Here is a 20,427-nt window from a genome sequence, read left to right on the forward strand (position 1 = left end):
TAGATCTAACTATATCTATCTCCATTTACATCTGTTTGTCTACAGCTACATCCTTATATACATATATAAATTTATCTTTCTACTTACAGCAGCTACTTCTCTAGAGCATCTAAGTGTTTATTATATAATAGCAACTGTGATAATCCCAAACAAGATACACTCAACCCTCAAGGAATTTACATCCAAATGGGGGAAGATTGCATAGAAATATGGGAAGCTGGAAAATGTGTTTAGAGATGGCTTTCTAGAAGTAAGTGTTGGATCTGGGCAAGATAAAGCGGTAGCTCACTTGTCAGAACTCAGGGTGGTTACAGTGGTGGAGTCCCAAGTTTCTGATGAGGAGGAGATGAGAATGATGGGTAGACAGACATACACAGAATGGTCTAAACCTAATTTCTGCCGATCTGCTCTCCAGTTTTCATAGCAGTTTTAATGTAAAGACAGACCCAACACTGGCCCAGGGTAACAGTTAGAGCATCCATTTAACTTTCTTCCTTCCTTCCTTCAGGGTTAAGTGACTTGCCCAGGGTTATACAGCTAGCAAGTGTCTGAGGTTTGTTTTGAACTTAGGTCCTCCTGACTTCAGGGCCAGTGCTGTATCTAATGCACCACCTAGCTGGCCCTAGAGCATCCTTTTACATTAAGAGGCCTGACCTTTAGGCTCATGTTCACTTAATTCAGTCTTGGAGGAACCTAGACTCTAAAGAGAGGGGTTAGCTTATCCTCCTCTGCCCCCCTGCCCCATTTTCTCTGGTTCTTTATGCTCTCCTTCATTAGAAACCCAGGGAAAAATCACTTACCTATGGGTTTGGTTCATGTAGAGGGCTTCAGGCAGTTCTAGGAAGGTGCTAGATGTACAAAATGTATAGGTTAGCTATTTATTACTTCCACCCAAAAGAAATACTTAAAACATAAAAAAAGACTCATAAATGTCCACTGGCAAAGACTTAAAATATGAAATAGAAAAACCCATAACTCCTATTATACTTTCTGAGTAGATGGATACTTAAAACCTGAAAATATGAAACATTCTGGGAGCCTAGTTTGTCACCTTCACCTTAGTTCTTTGCTATTTAAGCAACTTCCTTAAAGTCCTTGTTTTCTGGAAACTTAGAGCATGACTTGAGCTCAGCTTGCTGTTGGTGATCATCTCTTCTAAGAAGCTTTGTAGTAGCTGGAGGAACTACAGGGGTTCCTCCTGCCTGGTTTCTCATCTAGACTTCTTGAGTCCCCAATGAGTCCCCAGCATATCTGCCTAAAGTGGACTTTCTAGCCTTAGTTCATATTACACTCCTTCATACACTACATTCCAGCTTGACTGGACTAACTGCTGTTCCCTATGCCAAAAAAAACAACTCATTTTTATGCATTTGTACATTGTTTCCTTCTCCTTCCCTATCCTTCCCCCATTCCAGGTTTGTTCTTTCTTTATTCTTTCCTTATTCTTTCATAATCCTTATGTGCACCATTAGTTCTCAGACCAGTGACCACGTTTCAAATGAAACTTTTTCTGATTTCTTCTCCTGCCCAAATCCATTTTTCCTCTCTCAAACTAGAATTCAAATTAGTAATATGCTCTTATACATGCAGTATCTGTCCTCTCTCAGTACAGCATAATCTTCTAGTGTGTTTTATTTTTGTCTTTGTATCTCTAGCTGAGAGCCTTTCACATAGTTGATAATTTAATAAATGTTCATTGAATTGAATTTTTTAAAAAATTATCCTTTGTTTTTATATAATCTTCATTTCTGAGTATCTCTCTCCTCTTTCCCCTAATAAAAAAGATAGTAAGGTTGGGGGGAAAGCAGTTCAGCAAAACTATCCCGTACATCAACTGCATATAACAGTTACATTAAAAAAACCAATAAAATAAAACCCTGGAATAATTTTTAAAAACCTCATAGCAGAGATATGTGAATTAAATGTTCTTTAAGTTTCCTTTTAGTTCTAAATTCCATGATCCTGCATACTTCATGATACTGAACTGCTTGATACTTACCTTCCATACAAGTTACTTCTTTTTTCAGAGTTTATTATTTTTTTATTTAACAAGCATTTAAAAAATTAACCTATATGCCCACTATATATGGATTAATTAAAATAAATTAATCTGTATGTCCATTTCATCCCTATTGAGTAAAAAAAAAAAATCCTCAATCCATAGGTGCGTGATTTAACCAGACAAAAATCCCACCTTGACCATATCTGAAAAATCTTTACCTGCATTTTAAGTTCACCACTTCTGTTAGAAAGCAAGCATCTTCACTCTTTTGGACTCATGGTTTATCACTGTTGATCAGAGTTCTTTGAAATATTGTATAAATTGTCTTAGTTCTGCTCACTTTGTTCTGTATTGGGTCATAAAGATCTTCTCAGTTTCTTCTGGAATTGCCCATTCTTTTGACACAATTATGTCGAGGCAGCTAGGTGGTGCAGTGGATAGAGCACCAGTACAGGAGTCAGAAGGACCTGAGTTCAAATCTCACCTCAGACACTTGACACTTACTAGCTGTGTGACCTTGGGCAAGTCACTTAACCCCAGTTGCCTCATCCTGGGTCATCTCCAGTCATCCTGATGAATATCTGGTCACTGGATTCAGATGGCTCTGGAGGAGGAGTGAGGCTGGTGACCTGCACAGCCCTCCATCACTCAAAACAAAGTCAAGTGCAAGTCATGTCATTATTTCTCTGATGGTATGATCTTCAGCAACGAAGGACGAACACACACATTCTATTATGTTCAATTTGTTTACCCATTCTTCAGTAGGAGGACACTCCCTCCACACTTCATTTCCAATTTTTTCTCCCCATCCCCCTCCTTGGTTTCCAATATTTTGTCTCCCATGAAAAGAGCTGCCATAAATTTTTAAAATTTTCTTTGTTTTCAGTTTTCAACAATCACTAACATAAATTTTAAATTTTCTCCCCCTCCTTCCTCAAAACTACATGCAATCTTACATGGGTTCTACACATACATTCTTATTAAACGCATTTTCACATTAGTAATGCTGCACAGAAAAATTTAAACCAATGGGAGAAACCTTGAGAGAAACCAAAACAAAACATACCAAAAAGAAAATATTTTGGTTCATTCTGTGTTCTGACTCTATAGTTCTTTCTCTGAATATGTATGGCATTTTGCATTGAGTGCTTTGGAAATGCATTGTTGTGAAGGGCTAAGTATATCAGAAACAGTCCTTGCACGCTGTGGCTGTTACTGTGGATTATGTTCTCCTCGTTCTGCTTATTTCACTCAGCATCAGTTTGTATAAGTCTTTCCAGGTTTTTCTGAAGTCCGCCTGTTTGTTATTTCTTGCAGCCCAATAGTAGTATTCCATTACATTAATATACCCCAGCTTGTTCAGCCATTCCCCAATTGATGGGCATTCCTTCAATTTCCAGTTCTTGGCCACCATAGAAAGATCTGCTATGAATATTTTTGTACATGTGGGACCTTTTGCACTTTTTATGCTCTCTTCAGGATACAGTCCTAGAAGTAATATTACTGAGTCAAAGGGTATGCACATTTTATAGTTCTTTGGGCATAGTTCCAAATTGCTCTCCAGAATGGTTGGATCTGCTCACAGTTTCACCAGCAATGAATTAGTGTTCCAGCTCTCCCACATCTTCTCCAACATTTATCATCTTCCTGTTTTGTTATGCCATAAACATTTTTGTATAAATAAATTCTTTTCCTCTTTCTTTGATTTCTTTGGGAGTATAGGACTAGTAGACACAGTTTGGTGACTTTCTCAGCATAGTTCCAAATAACTTTTCAGAAAAGTTATATCATTTCACTGTGCTACCGATAATGTATTAATGGACCTGTTAGCTTCTCTCATATTTATCCTTTTTCTCTTTTGTTTCTTTGTCAGTGGGATTGGTATGAGGAAAAAATGTCATATTGCTTCCGTTTGCCTTTCTCTTGCATCCCCTTCATCATTTCTTATAGCACAATAGTATTCTGTCACAATCATTACTACCACTTATTCAGCCATTCCGTAGTTGATGGGTATCCCTTTGATTTCCAGCTCTTTGCTACCACAAAAAAGTTGCTATGAATATTTTTATATGAATAAGTAAGACAAGGACTATTTCACATTTTTACTTTCCTCTCTGTATTTTCCTGTTACTATTGACTTCTTATTTACCTATGACTTTTGAGGGTCCCACCTGCCTCACAGTCCCCCAACTTCACAACTTTGGTGTCTCCTCAGCCTTACCCTAGCTATGCATTTTGGTAAGTTTGTCACTTCTGATGTCAAAGTAGTGCTCCACTCACAAAACTGGTAGTAGCTGGACCATTGTCGGTAGCCTTGGGTTCTCTTCGCCTCTCCAGTCCAGCTGCCAAAGGTCAGACCATCTCACTCCTCTGCTCCATAAATCCAAGTGGCTCCCGATCATCTCTAGGATCAAATAGTAATTATTTTGCCTGGCATTTAGTTCCCTTCCTAGTCTGGCCCTTTCTGCCTTTGCAGTCTTTTCATACTTTCTTCCCCTCCATGTACACTAAAACATACTGGCTTACTTCACACGACACTCCGTCTCCTAACTCGTGCCTTTGCATTGATTGAACCCACGATTGGAATGATCTCCCTCCTCACCTCATTATCCTGCATTCCCTGACTTCTTTTAAGACTCAGAGTAAATCTGGCCTTACATAGGAGGCCTTTCCCAGGTCTTCTAGCTATTAGAATCTTCCCTCTGGAATTATAATCCATTAACACTGTATATATCTTCTATGTACCTTCTTATTTATACATTGCCTTTCCCATTAGAGTGAACTTATTGAGGAAAGGGATAGGATTTGTGCCTTTCTTTGTATCCTCCACATTTAGTACAGGCCCTGGTACATAAATAAAAGCTGACTGACACATAACTGGCACCTGGTACAGAAGGAGTTTAATAAATGCTTTATTGAATTGAATGAGGAGATATGTTTTTAGTAGGATTTTTGAAAGATGGGAAAAATGAGTGATAGGAAATAATGAGGGGGGGGAGAGAGAGAGAGAGAGAGAGAGAGAGAGAGAGAGAGAGAGAGAGCGAGAGCGAGTGCGAGCATGCACTATTGTTTGGCTTTGTGAGAATCCTAACCTTTTCTCTATCACTGTGACCTAAATTATTTAACCTCTTTCAGCCTCAGTTTTCTCAGTTGTAAAATGAGGGTTGGACTAGATAAAAATACCTTCCAGATGTGTAGTCTGTGATGCTGTTACCAGATGTGTTAAAGTTAGTGACTTAACAATCCAGACAAGTGGTATTTTTATATTAAACTTTGCTCTCATTAAGGAAGACATATATATGTATATGTACATATACATATATATGTATAGAGGTAATATATCTAAAATTCTTTGCAAATGGCAACGTGCTAAAGAAACGCTATAGTGTTATTATTATTATTATTAATTCTGCTATTATGTAATATCTAATTGCAGTTGTAATCTTCTTGGCTGTCTTTTCATTCCTGAGCAGATGGGTGTCATGGCAGTATTGTAAAGTTTCACAATAGAGCCTGTCCTGTTAAAGTAAGATGTGTTCTCATAATTTAACAGGTAATATTCATCCATGATGTTTCTTCTACTTACCGGGTGCCTGTCCTTTTGGAAGATCAAGGTATTGTCAAGTATTTTAAAGAGAGATTGGACCTGCCTATTGATGATCATGCAAGTGATTTGCTTTTCAAGTGGAAAAATATGGCTGACAGGTATGGTAATGAGGTCATCTCTATAGGAGTGAAATCTTTTTAGAATACTTAATGATTTTATCTGTAGTCTGTCTCAGTATTTCCTAAACAGTGGGTCTTTGGGTCTATGAAATTATTACTCAGGGGCCTGCAAATCTGTAAGTTACAAAATAGTATTTGTTAAATGATACAGTTAATAAAGAAGCAAATTTACCTTGTGGAGACTGAATAAATACTTGGCACATAGTTTGAACTGAACCCGTGATTTCATTGGTGTTTGTAATTCCTGGTGAGGAAATGCCTTCTACTAATGCAAATCAGCACCAGCTCTGCAACTTAATCGTTTTTCAGAATTACTTGGAGGTCTAAGTGGTTAAGGTGCACGTTGCCAGCGTCAGGCAGCGTTAGAGGTGGGAGCTGAAATCACATCTTTCTGACCGAGGCCACTCAGCTTTTCGTATTTGCCTTGCATGTCTAGATACAAATATAAATATAAATGAGGATGATAGCTAGTGGGGATAAATTGAATTTTTTTTGAGGATGGGAGAGACATGGGAATGTTTGTAGGCTTCCTAAGTATCAGTATAATTTCTGCTGATTTCTCTATAGATGGAGATGTAGAGATCTGTAGAGATAGAGATATATAGAGACTGATATGTGTCTCTATAGAGAGATAAAGAGATTAATATAAATATTGAAAGGTAGAAATCTATATCTGTCTCTATAGATTTTTCTTTCTATATATATCTGTGTAGCTATATCACTATAGATCTCTCTCTATGTCTTTATAGATGTCTCTCTTTCTTTCTCTCTCTGTCTTTCGATTTACATATATATTGTCAGCAGGGTTTGGGTCCAAATATTTAGGGCACTCCTGGTATGGAGACAGCAACTAGCGTATCAGTGATTTACTGTTGCCCGAGGATCATGGATTATATATTTTTAGAGCTGGAATGGACCTTAAAGGTCCATCTGCTCCAACTCCCTCATTTCGTAGATAAACAAACTAGAACTCAGGAAGGTTAGGTGATTTATCTGAGGTTGCACGTTAAAATAAATCTTGGTTACCCTTGGGAACAGTTCTCAGCTCTATAGTCCCAGTAGACCTGGGATTTAAATCCAGGTTCTCTGACTTCAAATTTAGCCCTTCTCCCAACTTTCCATGCTGTACTGAGAGGTTAAATGATTATTTTTTTCTTGGTAATTGAACCAGCCTATGTAAAAAGTAGGTCTTGAATCTTGGGCTTCCTGATTTCAGAGCTACTGACTTCATGTACTATGTTTTCACATGATGACTTTTATGTTAGGTTCTGCTGTGGTTAATAAAGTACAAATTCATTTAAAGTATTACTAAATATTCATAGTAGCTTTTTGTTATTATGTATCTCTTCAGCCAGTATAGACTAATAATACAGCTGTTAATTATAAAAGGAAGACTGAAATTTTTTTCATGTAAAAAGAATTTTTATACTTGAAAAGAGGATAGCCTGATGCAATGGAAAGGGAACTAAATTTGTATTCAGAAAAGGATCCTAAATTTGAATTTGGGTTCTACCACTTTCTACAGTGTGACTTTGGACATTATTCTCACTAGGCCTCAGTTTTCTTATCTTTAGAATGACTTGGGTAGATTAAATGGTCTCAAAAGTTCTTTCATCGTAAAGGCTGAGAGCCAAGGAAACTTGGCTCTATCTGGATATATAATAATAGGGGTCTGTTGTTCTTTTTGAAGATACCTAGTGCTTATGATTTTTTCAAGCTTATGCAAAGATAAATTTGAAGGAGATTTAGCTTCAAAAGATGTTCTTAAAAGCTCTGTTCTTTCTCTTCATGAATTTTAAAATTCCTTTATGTGATTATAATTTATTGTTATTCCATTTTTATCTCTGCCTTGTAACCCCAAACTTTCAAGTGTACCATAATGTGACCTCAAATCCTCCTCAGTTCTTTACTAGATCATCTCCTCTATACTCTTCCCTTCTCCTTGTCTTTTTTAAAAACTTATTTATTTTTAGCATTCATTTAAAAAAATTTTGAGTTCCAAATTCTCTCTGTCCCTCAAGCCCCTCTCCCACTCCCTTGAGAAGGCAAACAATGTGATATTAATTATACATATGAAGGTGTGCAAAACATTTCCATATTAATTATATTACAAAAAGAGGGGGGATGGAGCCAAGATGGTGGAGTAGAAAGACACATACGTAGGGTCTCCCCACACAGCCCATAAAATACCTGTGGAGAGGGACTCTCAACAAATTTTGGAGCAGCAGAAATAGAGAACAACAGAGTGGAGGAGATTTCCAGCCCAGGGTGACCTGAAAGGCCCATGGGAAATGTCGGTTGCATGGGACACGGAGCACAGCGTGAAGCTCAGCCCAACCTTGGCGTGAGGTGCGATAAGACTCTGGGAGCAGAACACCTTGGGGGCAGAATCTCCAGTCGAAGCAGCAGGTCCTCAGATCCCTCAACCCGCAGGCGCCAAAGGTCAGTGACGGGGTTTTTTCAGCTGGCCAGGAAGGGAGAAGGGCCTTCCCATAGCTCTGGCATCAAGCAGCAGCTGCAGAGGCCGCATCGGGCAGGCAGCAGCAGTTCTCACGGCAGCCCCTTCATCAGCCTGCATACGTTGTTGGATTGTAAAACCCCTGGGGGCACTGAGGAGCTGAGTCTTGCCTGGGCCCTATGTGGAGGCCCTGGGGGAGCTCATCTTTGTCTCACACTGAATGGCAACCCTGCCCATCCAGCTTATCTGAAAATCAGCCTCCAATGCTGACTTGGTGGAGCTGGAGGCCAGGTGGCTGTGGAGAGGTAACTGCTAAGATTCTGGACACAAAAATCTCTTCCTCTGTCCAGATCAGTGTACACTCTGGATTGTGCCACCTTGGAGGAACTGAGATATTATAGATTCCCAGAGTATACCCTACTCTTGACAAAGGACCCAAAAGTCAAGTAACTGGTTGGGAAAATACCCAAAAAAGGGAAAACAAATAAGACTATAGAAGGTTACTTTCTTGGTGAACAGATATCTTCTCCCATCCTTTCTGATGAGGAAGAACAATGCTTACCATCAGGGAAAGACTTAAAAGTCAAGGCTTCTGTACCCCAAACATCCAAAATAAATATTCAGTAGTCTCAGGCCGTGGAAGAGCTCAAAAAGGATTTTGAAAATCATGTAAGAGAGGTGGCGGAAAAATTAGGAAGAGAAATGGGAGAGATGCAAGAAAAGCATGAAAAGCGGGTCAACACCTTGGTAAAGGAGACCCAAAAAAGTGCTGAAGAAAATAACACCTTTAAAAATAGGCTAACTCAATTGGGAAAAGGTTCAAAAAGCCAGTGAAGAGAAGAATGCTTTAAAAAGCAGAATTAGCCAAATGGAAAAGGAGGTTCAAAAACTCACTGAAGAAAATAGTTCTTTAAAAATTAGAATGGAACAGATGGAGGCTAATGACTTTATGAGAAACCAAGAAATCACAAAACAAAACCAAAAGAATAAAAAAATGGAAAATAATGTGAAATATCTAATTGGAAAAACAACTGACCTGGAAAATAGATCCAGGAGAGACAATTTAAAAATTATGGGACTACCTGAAAGCCATGATCAAAAAAGAGCCTAGACATCATCTTTCATGAAATTATGAAGGAAAACTGCCCTAATATTCTAGAACCAGGGGGCAAAATAAATACTGAAAGAATCCACTGATCACCTTCTGAAAGAGATCCAAAAAGAGAAACTCCTAGGAACATTGTGGCCAAATTCCAGAGTTTCCAGGTCAAGGAGAAAATATTGCAAACAGCTAGAAAGAAACAATTCAAGTATTGTGGAAATAAAATCAGGATAACACAGGATCTGGCAGCTTCTACATTAAGGGATCAAAGGGTGTGAAATATGATATTCCAGAAGTTAAAGGAACTAGGACTAAAACCAAGAATCACCTACCCAGCAAAACTGAGTATAATACTTCAGGGGAAAAAAAAGGTCATTCAATGAAATAGAGGACTTTCAAGCATTCTTGAAGAAAAGACCAGAGCTGAAAAGAAAATTTGACTTTCAAACACAAGAATGAAGAGAAGCATGAAAAGGTAAACAGCAAAGAGAAATCATAAGGGGCTTATTAAAGTTGAACTATTTACATTCCTACATGGAAAGACAATATTTGTAACTCTTGAAAACTATTTTTAGTATCTGGGTAGTTGGTGGGATTACACACACACAGACACACACACACACACACATACATACATATATATAGAGAGAGACAGAGAGCACAGGGTGAGTAGAATAGGATGGGATCATATCAACAAAAAATGAAATTAAGTGGTGAGAGAAATATATTGGGAGGAGAAAGGGAGAAATGGAAGGGGGCAAATTATCTCTCATAAAAGAGGCAAGTAAATGACTTTTCAGAGGAGGGACAAAGTAGGGAGGTGAGAGAAAAAACATGAAGCTTACTCTCATCACATTCGACTAAAGGAAGGAATAAAATGCACACTCATTTTGGTATGAAAACCTATCTTACAATACAGGAAAGTGGGGGAGAAGGGGATAAGCAGGGTGGGGGGGATGATGGAAGGGAGGGCATGGAGAGGAGGGAGCAATATGAGGTCGACACTCTTGGGGAGAGATAGGATCAAAAGAGAGAATAGAATAAATGGGGGGCAGGACAGGATGGAGGGAAATATAGTTAGTCTTACACAACATGACTATTATGGAAGTCATTTGCAAAACTTCACAGGTATGATCTTTATTGAATTGCTTAGGAACAACTGTTGAGTATTGTTCTTGCAACTAGGAAATAAGAAATACAGGTAATGGGATATAGAAATTTATCTTGCCCTACAGGACAAAAGAGAAGATGGGGATAAGGGAAGGGAGGGATGTTAGAAGGGAGGGCAGATTGGTGATAGGGGTAATTAGAATGCTCAGTGTTTTGGGGTGGGGGGAGGGGAGAAATGGGAGAAAATATGGAGCCCAAAAATTTCTCCGAAATGAATGTTGAAAACTTAAATAAATTAATTTAAAAAATAAAAAAAAAGCAAGAAAAATTTAAAAAGTGTGAAAAGTATGCTTCACCTTGTATGAACTGATGCAAGGTGATGTGAGCAGAGCCAGGAGATCATTTTACACAGTAACAATAATATTGTATGATTCCAGCTATGAATCACTTAGCTCTTTTCAGCAATACAGTGATCCAAGACAATTCCAAAGAACTCATCAAAAAATACTGTTCACTTCCAGAGAAAAAACTGATGCAGTATGAATGCAGATCAAAACAAACTTTTTTACTTTACTTTTCTTGTCTCTTTTTTTCAGTTCTCTTTTGCAACATAGCTAATGTGGAAATATGTTTTATATGATTTCACATGTATAATCTGTAACAAAGTGCTTGCCTTCTCAAGGGAATTTCAAACTCAAAAATTATAAATGAATGTTAAAAATTGTTTTTATATGTAATGGAGAAAAAATGAAATAAAAACATTCTTTAGAAAAGAATGTGGAAACAGAAAAAAGTATGTTCCAATCTGCACTCAGAATTGATAAACCATTTCAGTTTATCTCTACATTATCTTCCTCTTCTAAATCCCTTGCCCCCTATTGTATCACTCATCTTTCCCTGCTAAGCCTCATCCTTGGATTATTCTCCTCTTTGCTCCTATACACATACTGCTGAATGAAGCTGGAGAAAATCATGAAGCCATCCTGTCTGAGTTCACTAGATATTTATGTTATATAACCTCAACTGAATCCTCCTTGTTGCAAGGCAATCTTTTTATACCTCCTTCAATAACTCACCGCCCCTCCCCCATCATAGCTGCTTTTCCACACTTTTTTTTTTATTGCTTCTCAAGCCTCTTGTGACTCTCCCTGTATCTCGCCTCTCAGCTGAGAGATTGCCTTATATTTTACAGAAAAAATGGAGGCCTTTTGCTGAGAGCTCCCTCTTCTTAACCTTGTCCTCATATTATATCACCCAAGTGTCTTCTGTCATTATCTCCTCCACCCCTGTCTCATATGATGAGACAGCCCTTCTCCTTGCCCCAAGGTTAATTCCTCTTCATGCACAAGAGATCCCATTCCATCCTGTCCTCTCCAAGAGGACGTCCTTGCCCTCTCATTATCTTCAATCTCTCCCTATTTTCTAGCTACTTCCCTACTGTTTACAAACATTCCTGTGACTCCCCCATCCTCAAAGAACTCTTACTCCATTCATCCCCGTTAGCTGTCATCCAGTATTTCTTCTTCCTTTTGTGCCTTGTTGTTTGTCCTTTTTTTCAAGACAACCAGCGACATCACCGGGGGATGTCTTGACTTGCTTGGGAATTGGGTTAAAGTAAGGCAGAATTGCTCCAAGTCATTAACTTTCCTCTCTCTTCTGGAGTCATCCTAGTCCAGGGGCAAGATGAAGTGATGACCTGGGATGCAGTGAATGACCTTGGTGTCTTTAGTATCTGACCTGGCTCTAAGCATTCCATAGAGCCTGTTTCAACCACCTCCATGGCTGTTGGAACAAACTGTTCTCATCTGTCCATTGTGCCAGGGGAAATCTTCACATTCATGGGGCACATATCCCCCCAACTCACTGATGGCTTCTGACCTTATCTCTCTGCTCTCTTTAAAGCTGCTAATGATCTCTTAATCCCTAAATCTAATGGCCTTTTCTCAGTCCTCATCCTTTTTTGATCTCTATAGCCTTTGATATTCTTGGTCACTCTTTTCTCTTTGGTACTCTAGATTTTTGAGGTTGTAGCTGCAATTCACAGCACCTATGGCAGCCATGAATATGCTAATGCAATTCTGAATTGCGAAATACAACAGACTTTCCACATGGAAGACAGAACCAAAACATTTATTCAGACACCAGAAAGCCAAATCCATCATAATCTATACACGGTAAGAACGCAGAGGACAACACCATCTCCAAGGCTTTCTGCTCCTAGGCCTCCCACAAACCAGGTCCATTGCACTCATCCCAAGCTGGCTCCCCTAAACAAAATTGCAAACAATCACAAAATCACTGTCACTAGTCAGCAGCCTGCTTGCCCATATCCTTCCTACCTCTGACTATTCTCAAGACTAATTTCCCCTCAGCTCTGCTCTAGCTCTGCCTCTTCCTGTTCTACCCATTCAGCAAACTCCTCCCATCACAGGCTCCAATGTGATTTAGGCTTCAGATCACATGGGCCTATTAATGAATGGGAAAGATCTTCCCATTTAAATTGCTATTACAAGGGTGCTACCCTTTCTTGGATCTTCTCTTACTTATCTGATTGCTGATTTCATCACCTCCACATTCAGTTATCATCTTAATGTTCCTCAAATCCACCTCTCCCACTCTAATCTCTTTGCTGACCTCAAGTCTTTCATCTCTGTTGAATATCTCAAACTGGATGTCCTATAGACATCTGAAATGCATCATGTCCAAAACAAAACTCATTATCTTTCTCCCCAAACCCTCCCCCTTATAAACTTACCTGTTACCTGTCTAGGGTACCACCATCCTCCCAGTTTTCCATGTGTCATCCTCAACTCCTCTCTCTGTCTCATCTCCTATATCCAATCAGTTGCAAAGGCCTATTGATTTTACCTTTATAACATCTCTTGAATATGCTCCTTTCCCTCCTTTGACACTGCTGCTATCCTGATTTGGGCCTTTATCACTTCATGCGTGAACCACTGCAAGAGGCTGCTTATTAGTTTTCCTGCCACAAGTTTTTCTCTACTTTATCCCACACAGTTGTCAAAGTGATCTTCCTAAAGCACATATCTGGCCATGTCCCTCTCCTGCTCAGTAAATTCCAGTGGCTCCCTATCACCTGCAGGGTCAAATATGAAATCTTTCGTTTGGCATTCAAAGCCCTTTATCCTCACTTCTACCCTAACTACCCCGCCTTTCCAGGCTTTTTACACCATGCCCCTTCCTCTATCACATCCTCTGTGATCTAGTGACATTGGCTTCCTTGCTGGTCTTCCCACAAATTCTGGGCATTTTTACTGGCTGTCTCCCTATACCTGAAATGCTTTTCCCACTCTTCTCTATCTTCCTTCCTTTGAGTCTCAGCTAAAATCCTGCCATCTACAGAAAGCCTTTCCTGATCTCCCTTCATTCTAAATCTTCCCTCTGTCAATGATTTCCAATTTATCGTGCACATAGCTTATTTGTATATCTTTGTTTACATGTTGACTTCCCCTTTAGACTGTAGTCTCCTGGAGAGAAGGGGCTGTCTTTTGCCTTTCTTTTTATTCCTAGTGCCTAGCACACAGTAGGTGCTTAATAAATATTTATTGACTGTATGTGAAGTAGTATTGGAGTTTACACTCCTGTCTTAAGTCGTTTTATCTTCTCAGGAAACAGGAAGCTCATGAAAATTTATTTGACTGGAACTAGTCATGTGTTGTCATTGTGATTTCCTCTTGCATCTGTAGTTTTAACTTCATTGTCAAGTTTCTTCATTGGATAAGATAGATAAAGCATTACTAAGTGCTAATTATGTGCCAGTTACTGTGTTAAGCCCTTAAGGTATTACCAGGATGAGAAATCAAGACAGTACCTGGCCTCAAGGAGTTTCCTCCTTCCTCCAGTTCCTTCCTTCTTGTCTTCCTTTTTTTCTCTATTAACTTCTTTCTTCCCTCTCTCCCTTCCTTCCTACCTGTCCTTCTCCTTACCTGCTGCTTTACTCTTCCTCTCTCCCCCTGTTTTCCAGTTTCTCTTTATGTGTTGTCATCTCTAATTAGAGAGGGTGGAGATTGTCTTGCTTGTTTGGATTTATGTCTTGTGCACCTGGCATGGTGCTGGAGTATAGTAAGCATTTAATAAATGCGATCTGTTTATCTGTCTATCTGTCTGTCTATCTATCCATCCATCCATCTATCCTATACATATTCAGAAATTCCCTTTACAGTTCCCCCAACAGGTGTTTCTTGAAGAACTCTAAAATGTAACTACCTTGACAGGTATCTTGATCATTACAAATCTTTTCTTTAAATCAAGCCTTTCTCTATCTTATTGTGAAGTGCTGAACTTGTATCTGTAGAAGCCAGTGGAGGTCATGAGGCTGAATAGGTACTGACCCCAACACTAGCTCTAGATCCTTTTCCCTGTCCATTTCAGTAGTTTAGCAAAACTGATGATGACAATAACCGCATCTGCCAGTGTAGGGAACATTGTCTGTCCTCTGTAATCCTCCCCCACTTCCCCCTTTACCAAAAAGAGGCAGATGCTTCCTCATCTCTTTCCTGGAGGCAAGATTGGTCATGATAATTACTTAGCAGTGGGCTTCATTTTACTGTTCTTTTCATTTACCCTATTGAAGTCATTATGCATACTGTGGAACTTGTTGTTTTGAACATCTTCAGTATGTGTTTGCCTTTTGCTCATGTAGTTTATCTCATAAAAGACTATACAGCTACATGTCTTAGTGGGCAATGCAACGAGGTTACCTTTATGGAAAATAAATTGGCACAACAGGGCCTAAAATCATGTACTTTCCAGCTGTGTTGGTTTTATTTTGCCTTGTTTTAATATTCCTTATTTGTCGGTGACATTCAAAACAACTATGTGTATGCAGTACTAATACAAAACATCATACAAATCTCCTTGTGAGCTCCCCGCCCTTTTAACCTGCTTGTAATATTTATGTGAAGGAATGATCTCCTATGCCATGTGAAGAATTTGTGATAGACAGCCTGGGCTGGTTGAGGGAGGCTACAGATTCTTTTTTCCACTGAAGAAAAGGCTAACACTGCCACAGACTTAATACCAGGCTGTCCTTTAATGTTTGACTTCGCATAGAGCTCCAGACATGAACAACTTTAAAACAGCACCTTTTAATGTCAAAGTGAGATGGGAAATCTTTCTAGAATATCTGTCTTGTGAATGTTTTGAATTTTCTCATGATATTGCTTTTCACATTCTGAATAACACCCCAGTCCACAAATGTGTTCCATGTACATAATACCCTGTCACCTGTCTCTGTGTCTTTTCACTGGTTGTCCCCCATGCCTGGAATGCTTTTCTCTGTCCCCCTTTACCTCTGCCTCCTGGCATCCTTTAAGATTTATTTAAGATCCTTAACTTCTGCAGGAGGCCTTTCTGACTCCAGGGCCAGCCTGTGTTCCCTGGTTGCCCATTCTCTGAGGTTACCTTCCACTTGCTCTGTATATATACTTTGTACATACCTAGTTATTTCCATGTTTTCTCATCCATCAGAACATAAGCTTCTTGAAGACAGGGATTATGCTTTGGTCATCCTTTATATCTCTAAAGTTTAACATGGCACCTGGTACATAGTAGGTGCTTAATAAATTGTTACTCACTGATTGACTGGGCTTGATCAGGGTGAGCTCTTCATTTTTTCAGCAGAATATCTATCCTTAGGTAAACACTGAATAGGTCTAAAAAAACTTAGTTGAAAGTATGAGATGATACACAGGATAGTGATAATTTTGGCTTGAGAGGGCTGGTGGTAAAGTAATTCCTTCCTCTTCTTGGTATATATAGGTAAGTGTTGGACTACAGGCATAGCACAAGGCATACCTTTTCAGATATGGCCAACGTATTGGCTTATTTGGATTAAGTGTAACTCCTTGTTGCAAGACAGGGTTCTGGAGAGATTGTATTTTAATGGGACAGATTTAAAAAAAATTTAAAGCATCAACAAGTTTAGTTTTGAAGAAAGAGATACAAACTAGTCATTAAAAAATTGTTTCTGCATTGATTTACCTTTTGTAATTAGGCAAAGGCAGAATATTTTTGAGAGATCTAGAATATTCTTATCAATAGAGATTTTATTTGATGGAAATCTCCATGATTAGCATACATGAGAACAGTTAGTCCATTTTTGTTTAAGCCTGAAGGGGCTCAATTCATTGGTACCTACTAGGACAGAAAGTAACAAGAATCACTAAAATTTGGTGCTGTTAGCACCAAAAAATTATTCATGGCATAGATACTGTCTTCAGAAATGAGTTCCCTGAAATAATCCACAAAATTCTTAGGTAGCATTATTATTTGCTGACTTTTTCATCAGCTATATCTAGTCCTTTCTTTCTGAAGTTCCAAAGCCAGTTGTACCAAAATATGCATATCTGAGTCAGACATTCCTCAGGCAATGTATCTTTTATGTGTAGGACATTCTCAAAGTCTTAGAGCAGTTTTAAGCTATTAAAACTATTTAAGTTATTAAAGCTTAAGGCAGCACTAAGGCTTGTTAGACATGCTATGTAATGATGCCAGTGAGCTTCAGCTACAAAAACAGTACTACTTCCAAATACTTTAAAAATATCAGCATGTAACAGGAGAGTTCACAGCTAAAGTCTTTACCATTGTGGGGACAATAGCTTTGAATGTCTCAAATCATGGTAGCTAGCAGTAACCTATATTTATCCCAGGTATCTTTACAAATCTTTGCAACAAGCATCGTATGCTTTTTTCATATTCCTGAAGCAAGTCTGTGATTTATAGTTTCTTAGCTGTGTTGCTGGGGCAGGTAGGTGGCACAGTGGATAGAGCACCAGACCTGGAGTCAGGAAGACTCATCTTCATGAGTTCAAATCCAGCCTCAGACATTTACGAGCTGTGTGACCTTGGGCAGGTCACTTATCTCAGTTTCCTGTTTATCTCAGTTTCCTCATCTGTAAAATGAGCTGGAGAGGGAAATGGCTAACCATTGCAATATCTTTGTCAAGAAAACCCCAAATGGGATCACCAAGAATCAGACATAACTGAAACGACTGATCAACAAAAACTATATTGTTCAAACCCAAAAAACCATTATAGTCATAATGTAAATAAGGTTCTGTCTTGAGTAGGAGCTTCTCTCAGGGCTATTTTCTTTCAGATCCTCAGAATTGTCTCAAGCTTCTTTTCTCACACAAATGTCCTTTATCCCATTCTAAACTTCCAGGTTTTAATTTTGTGCAGCTCTCCTTTCTTCCTGAGATTGCTTGTATAGCCCATCTCCCAAGATTTGTTTATGGACTTGATATTTCCTGACAGACTCAAGGAGTTTTAGAAATAGAATTTTAGGTTTAAGAGTCTTATTGTAAGGGTGAGGCTTAACTATTATGATTGAATAAAAATTGGCCTTTGCAATTAGACAGAGTCTAACAGTTGGATCTTATAATGTGATGCCTTGGTGTGATTTAAATGTTATAACCCTGCAAATAATTTGAAAAAAAATTTCTTTTGTCAGGTATGAAAGATTACAGAAAACATGCTCCATAGCCCTGGTTGGCAAATATACCAAGCTCAGTGACTGCTATGCATCAGTATTTAAAGCCTTGGAACACTCTGCTTTGGCGATTAATCACAAATTAGATTTAATGGTAAGACTTGACTTGTTTTTCTAGAATATTTCAACTATTAAAGTCAGTGTTCATACTTAAAGAAACTAAATTATACTATCTAATTTCTATAAACTGCTTTTCAGGTGGACATCAGTAAAGTCTATCATGGTTTAAGTCCATCATAAGGAATATATTTAGAGATCATGAACATGAAAAAAAATAATTAGATAGTATAATAACTAACCTTTCTATAGTGTTTACAATGTGGCCAGGCACTTTATCAAGTGCTTTAGAATTATTTTCTTATTTGATGCTGTTGGCAACCCTGAGAGGTAGGTGCTATTATTATCCCCATTTTACAGATGGGGAAACTGTGGCAAACAGAGGTTAACTTGCCCAAGGTCACACAACTAGTAAGTGTCTGAACAAAGGGGAAGATAATGAAAGAGTATAGACATCCAGGAAACCAGATTGATCCCTTCATATTTCACCGTCAATGTGTATATACACATGCATGCATGTGTATGCACACATCTGAATATACACATACATACAGATGTGTGCATACACACATACATTTTTATATGTATGTATGTTGAGCATGTGCTCAACTATACAGTGCACACACATGCATGCATACATACACATATATAACACAATACTACATACATATGTGCACACATGCATGCATACATACATACTGTTCCAAATGGCAAGTGCAGGTAAAATATTTTAATGTTTGATCAGACCAGAAAAATTACTTATTTTGAATTTTATTGAGATCAGATTCTCTTGCTGCATAAATTTACATGTGTAGTGATTTGTACTTTGTTCCTGACAGCAAGTTTTAGGGCTTGGATCACTTTCATAGCTCTCTTTGCTGATCACCCTTTGCATTTATTGGAAATTGTGATATAATGGAAAGAAAAATGACCTGGACATCAGAAAAACTGAGGTTAAACCTGGCCATGACACTAGTCAGTTGTGTTAATTGGGTCTCAGTTTCCTCTTCTGTAAAAACGCAGGACTTTGGACCTTAATCCTCTCTAAGGCCTTTTGTGACTGTACCTACCCTAATTCTAATCCCATTCCAAATTGTCAGCCTCCACCCCTATGCCTTTACTCTGTGAAAATTGAAGCCCATTTAAGATCATATTCCAACAAAGATACAAAACCAGTGTTTTTGTTAGAGGGTGAAGCCTCCATGAATAGGTTAGACTGGTACTGGAGATGAATGGAATTTTATCTAAAAGAATCCATTGTACCTAGATCTGGTCTTTCAGCTGGAATATGACACCACTTGCTATATAGTAATTAAAATGAGACTCATTTTTAAATTTGAAAAGTGAGGCTGTGATAATGTTTTATAGAGGAATTACCCCAGACTACTTTATGTATTAGAATCTCTTTGTGCATCTTGAAAGATTTTTGTGCATTTTATTTAGAATCTTTTGGATGTAATTTTATGATATTTGAAGTTCATATTTTCCAGTATTCCTGCTTTTTTTTTTTTGATAGAGGATGAGTCATGTTGGCTATCTCCTTTTGTGAGGCCTTTCTTCATATTCCACTTTCCCAACATTCCTCCCCCTCCTCTTACACACTCCCCACTGTAGTTACTAGTGCTTTCTTACCAGAAATTGCCTCGTATTTATTTTGTATCTACTTATATGGGAATTTGTTGTTTCTCTGCACAGAATGGAAGCTCTTTTAGGGTGGGAACTGTTTCATTTTTGTCTTTGTATGCCTAATATGATGCCTGGCACATAGTAGGTACTTAATATAAACTTGTTGATTTACTTCTCAGTATGTAGATTCTACTGATCTAGAGCAGTCTTCTGAGGTTGAGAATCCTGTGAAATTCCACGAAGCCTGGCAGAAGCTGTGTAAAGCAGAGTGAGTACCCACAACACTGTATACAGTAGATACATGGGAGGATCTCTTTATTCTGACTCTGAAACAGTCAGATATCTTACTCCTTGTATAGTTTTTGTGTATTTCAAAATTTATTTTTAAAAGATATACTCAAGGTCACTAAATCCTGCCTGTAAACATGATGGGAATTGGCTGGTAAAAGAGAGGGGGATGGAATAAGTAATGTGTTGGATTTCAAAATTGTATTGTAGAATTGTACATTGAAAACTTTGACCTCCTGGAAGGGGTATATTTTGTTTTTGTATGGGTGAGTGATAAGAATATTTGATATCTCAAGTTAAATTACAAGATGGTTTAATAATATTTGTTTTATTTTTAGCTCATGTTTTATAGTTTCCTGCTTTCACCATTTACCTGAGGCTTTGCTCTTCCATATGACTGATCATTCTCACATTTTATTGGGGACCACCTAGATAGAATTATTTTATAGCACTACACATAATATCTGAATACTCCATATATCAGTCCATTGGAACATTGAGGTCTCTGATAATCATCTATCTTCTCAGATACTTTAGCTGATTTC

General features: G+C 38.3%; 1 protein-coding gene across 20 annotated transcripts in view; it reads left to right on the top strand.

Moving 5' to 3' along the window:
* CTPS2 (CTP synthase 2) overlaps window positions 1-20,427 on the top strand; it is a 147,458-nt gene that overhangs the window by 42,131 nt on the left and 84,900 nt on the right. For all 20 annotated transcript variants that reach the window (XR_011968057.1, XR_011968056.1, XR_011968055.1 and 17 more), the window contains 3 exons: window positions 5,556-5,707; window positions 17,873-18,005; window positions 19,774-19,862. Coding sequence is in view for 14 of the 20 variants with exons in the window: in XM_072614267.1 (XP_072470368.1) it covers window positions 5,556-5,707; window positions 17,873-18,005; window positions 19,774-19,862 (374 nt within the window). In the remaining 6 variants the exon portion in view is untranslated. The remainder of the gene's footprint in view (window positions 1-5,555; window positions 5,708-17,872; window positions 18,006-19,773; window positions 19,863-20,427) is intronic.

This window comes from Notamacropus eugenii, chromosome 5 (assembly GCF_028372415.1).
Source record: "Notamacropus eugenii isolate mMacEug1 chromosome 5, mMacEug1.pri_v2, whole genome shotgun sequence".
NCBI classification, from domain to species: domain Eukaryota; kingdom Metazoa; phylum Chordata; class Mammalia; order Diprotodontia; family Macropodidae; genus Notamacropus; species Notamacropus eugenii.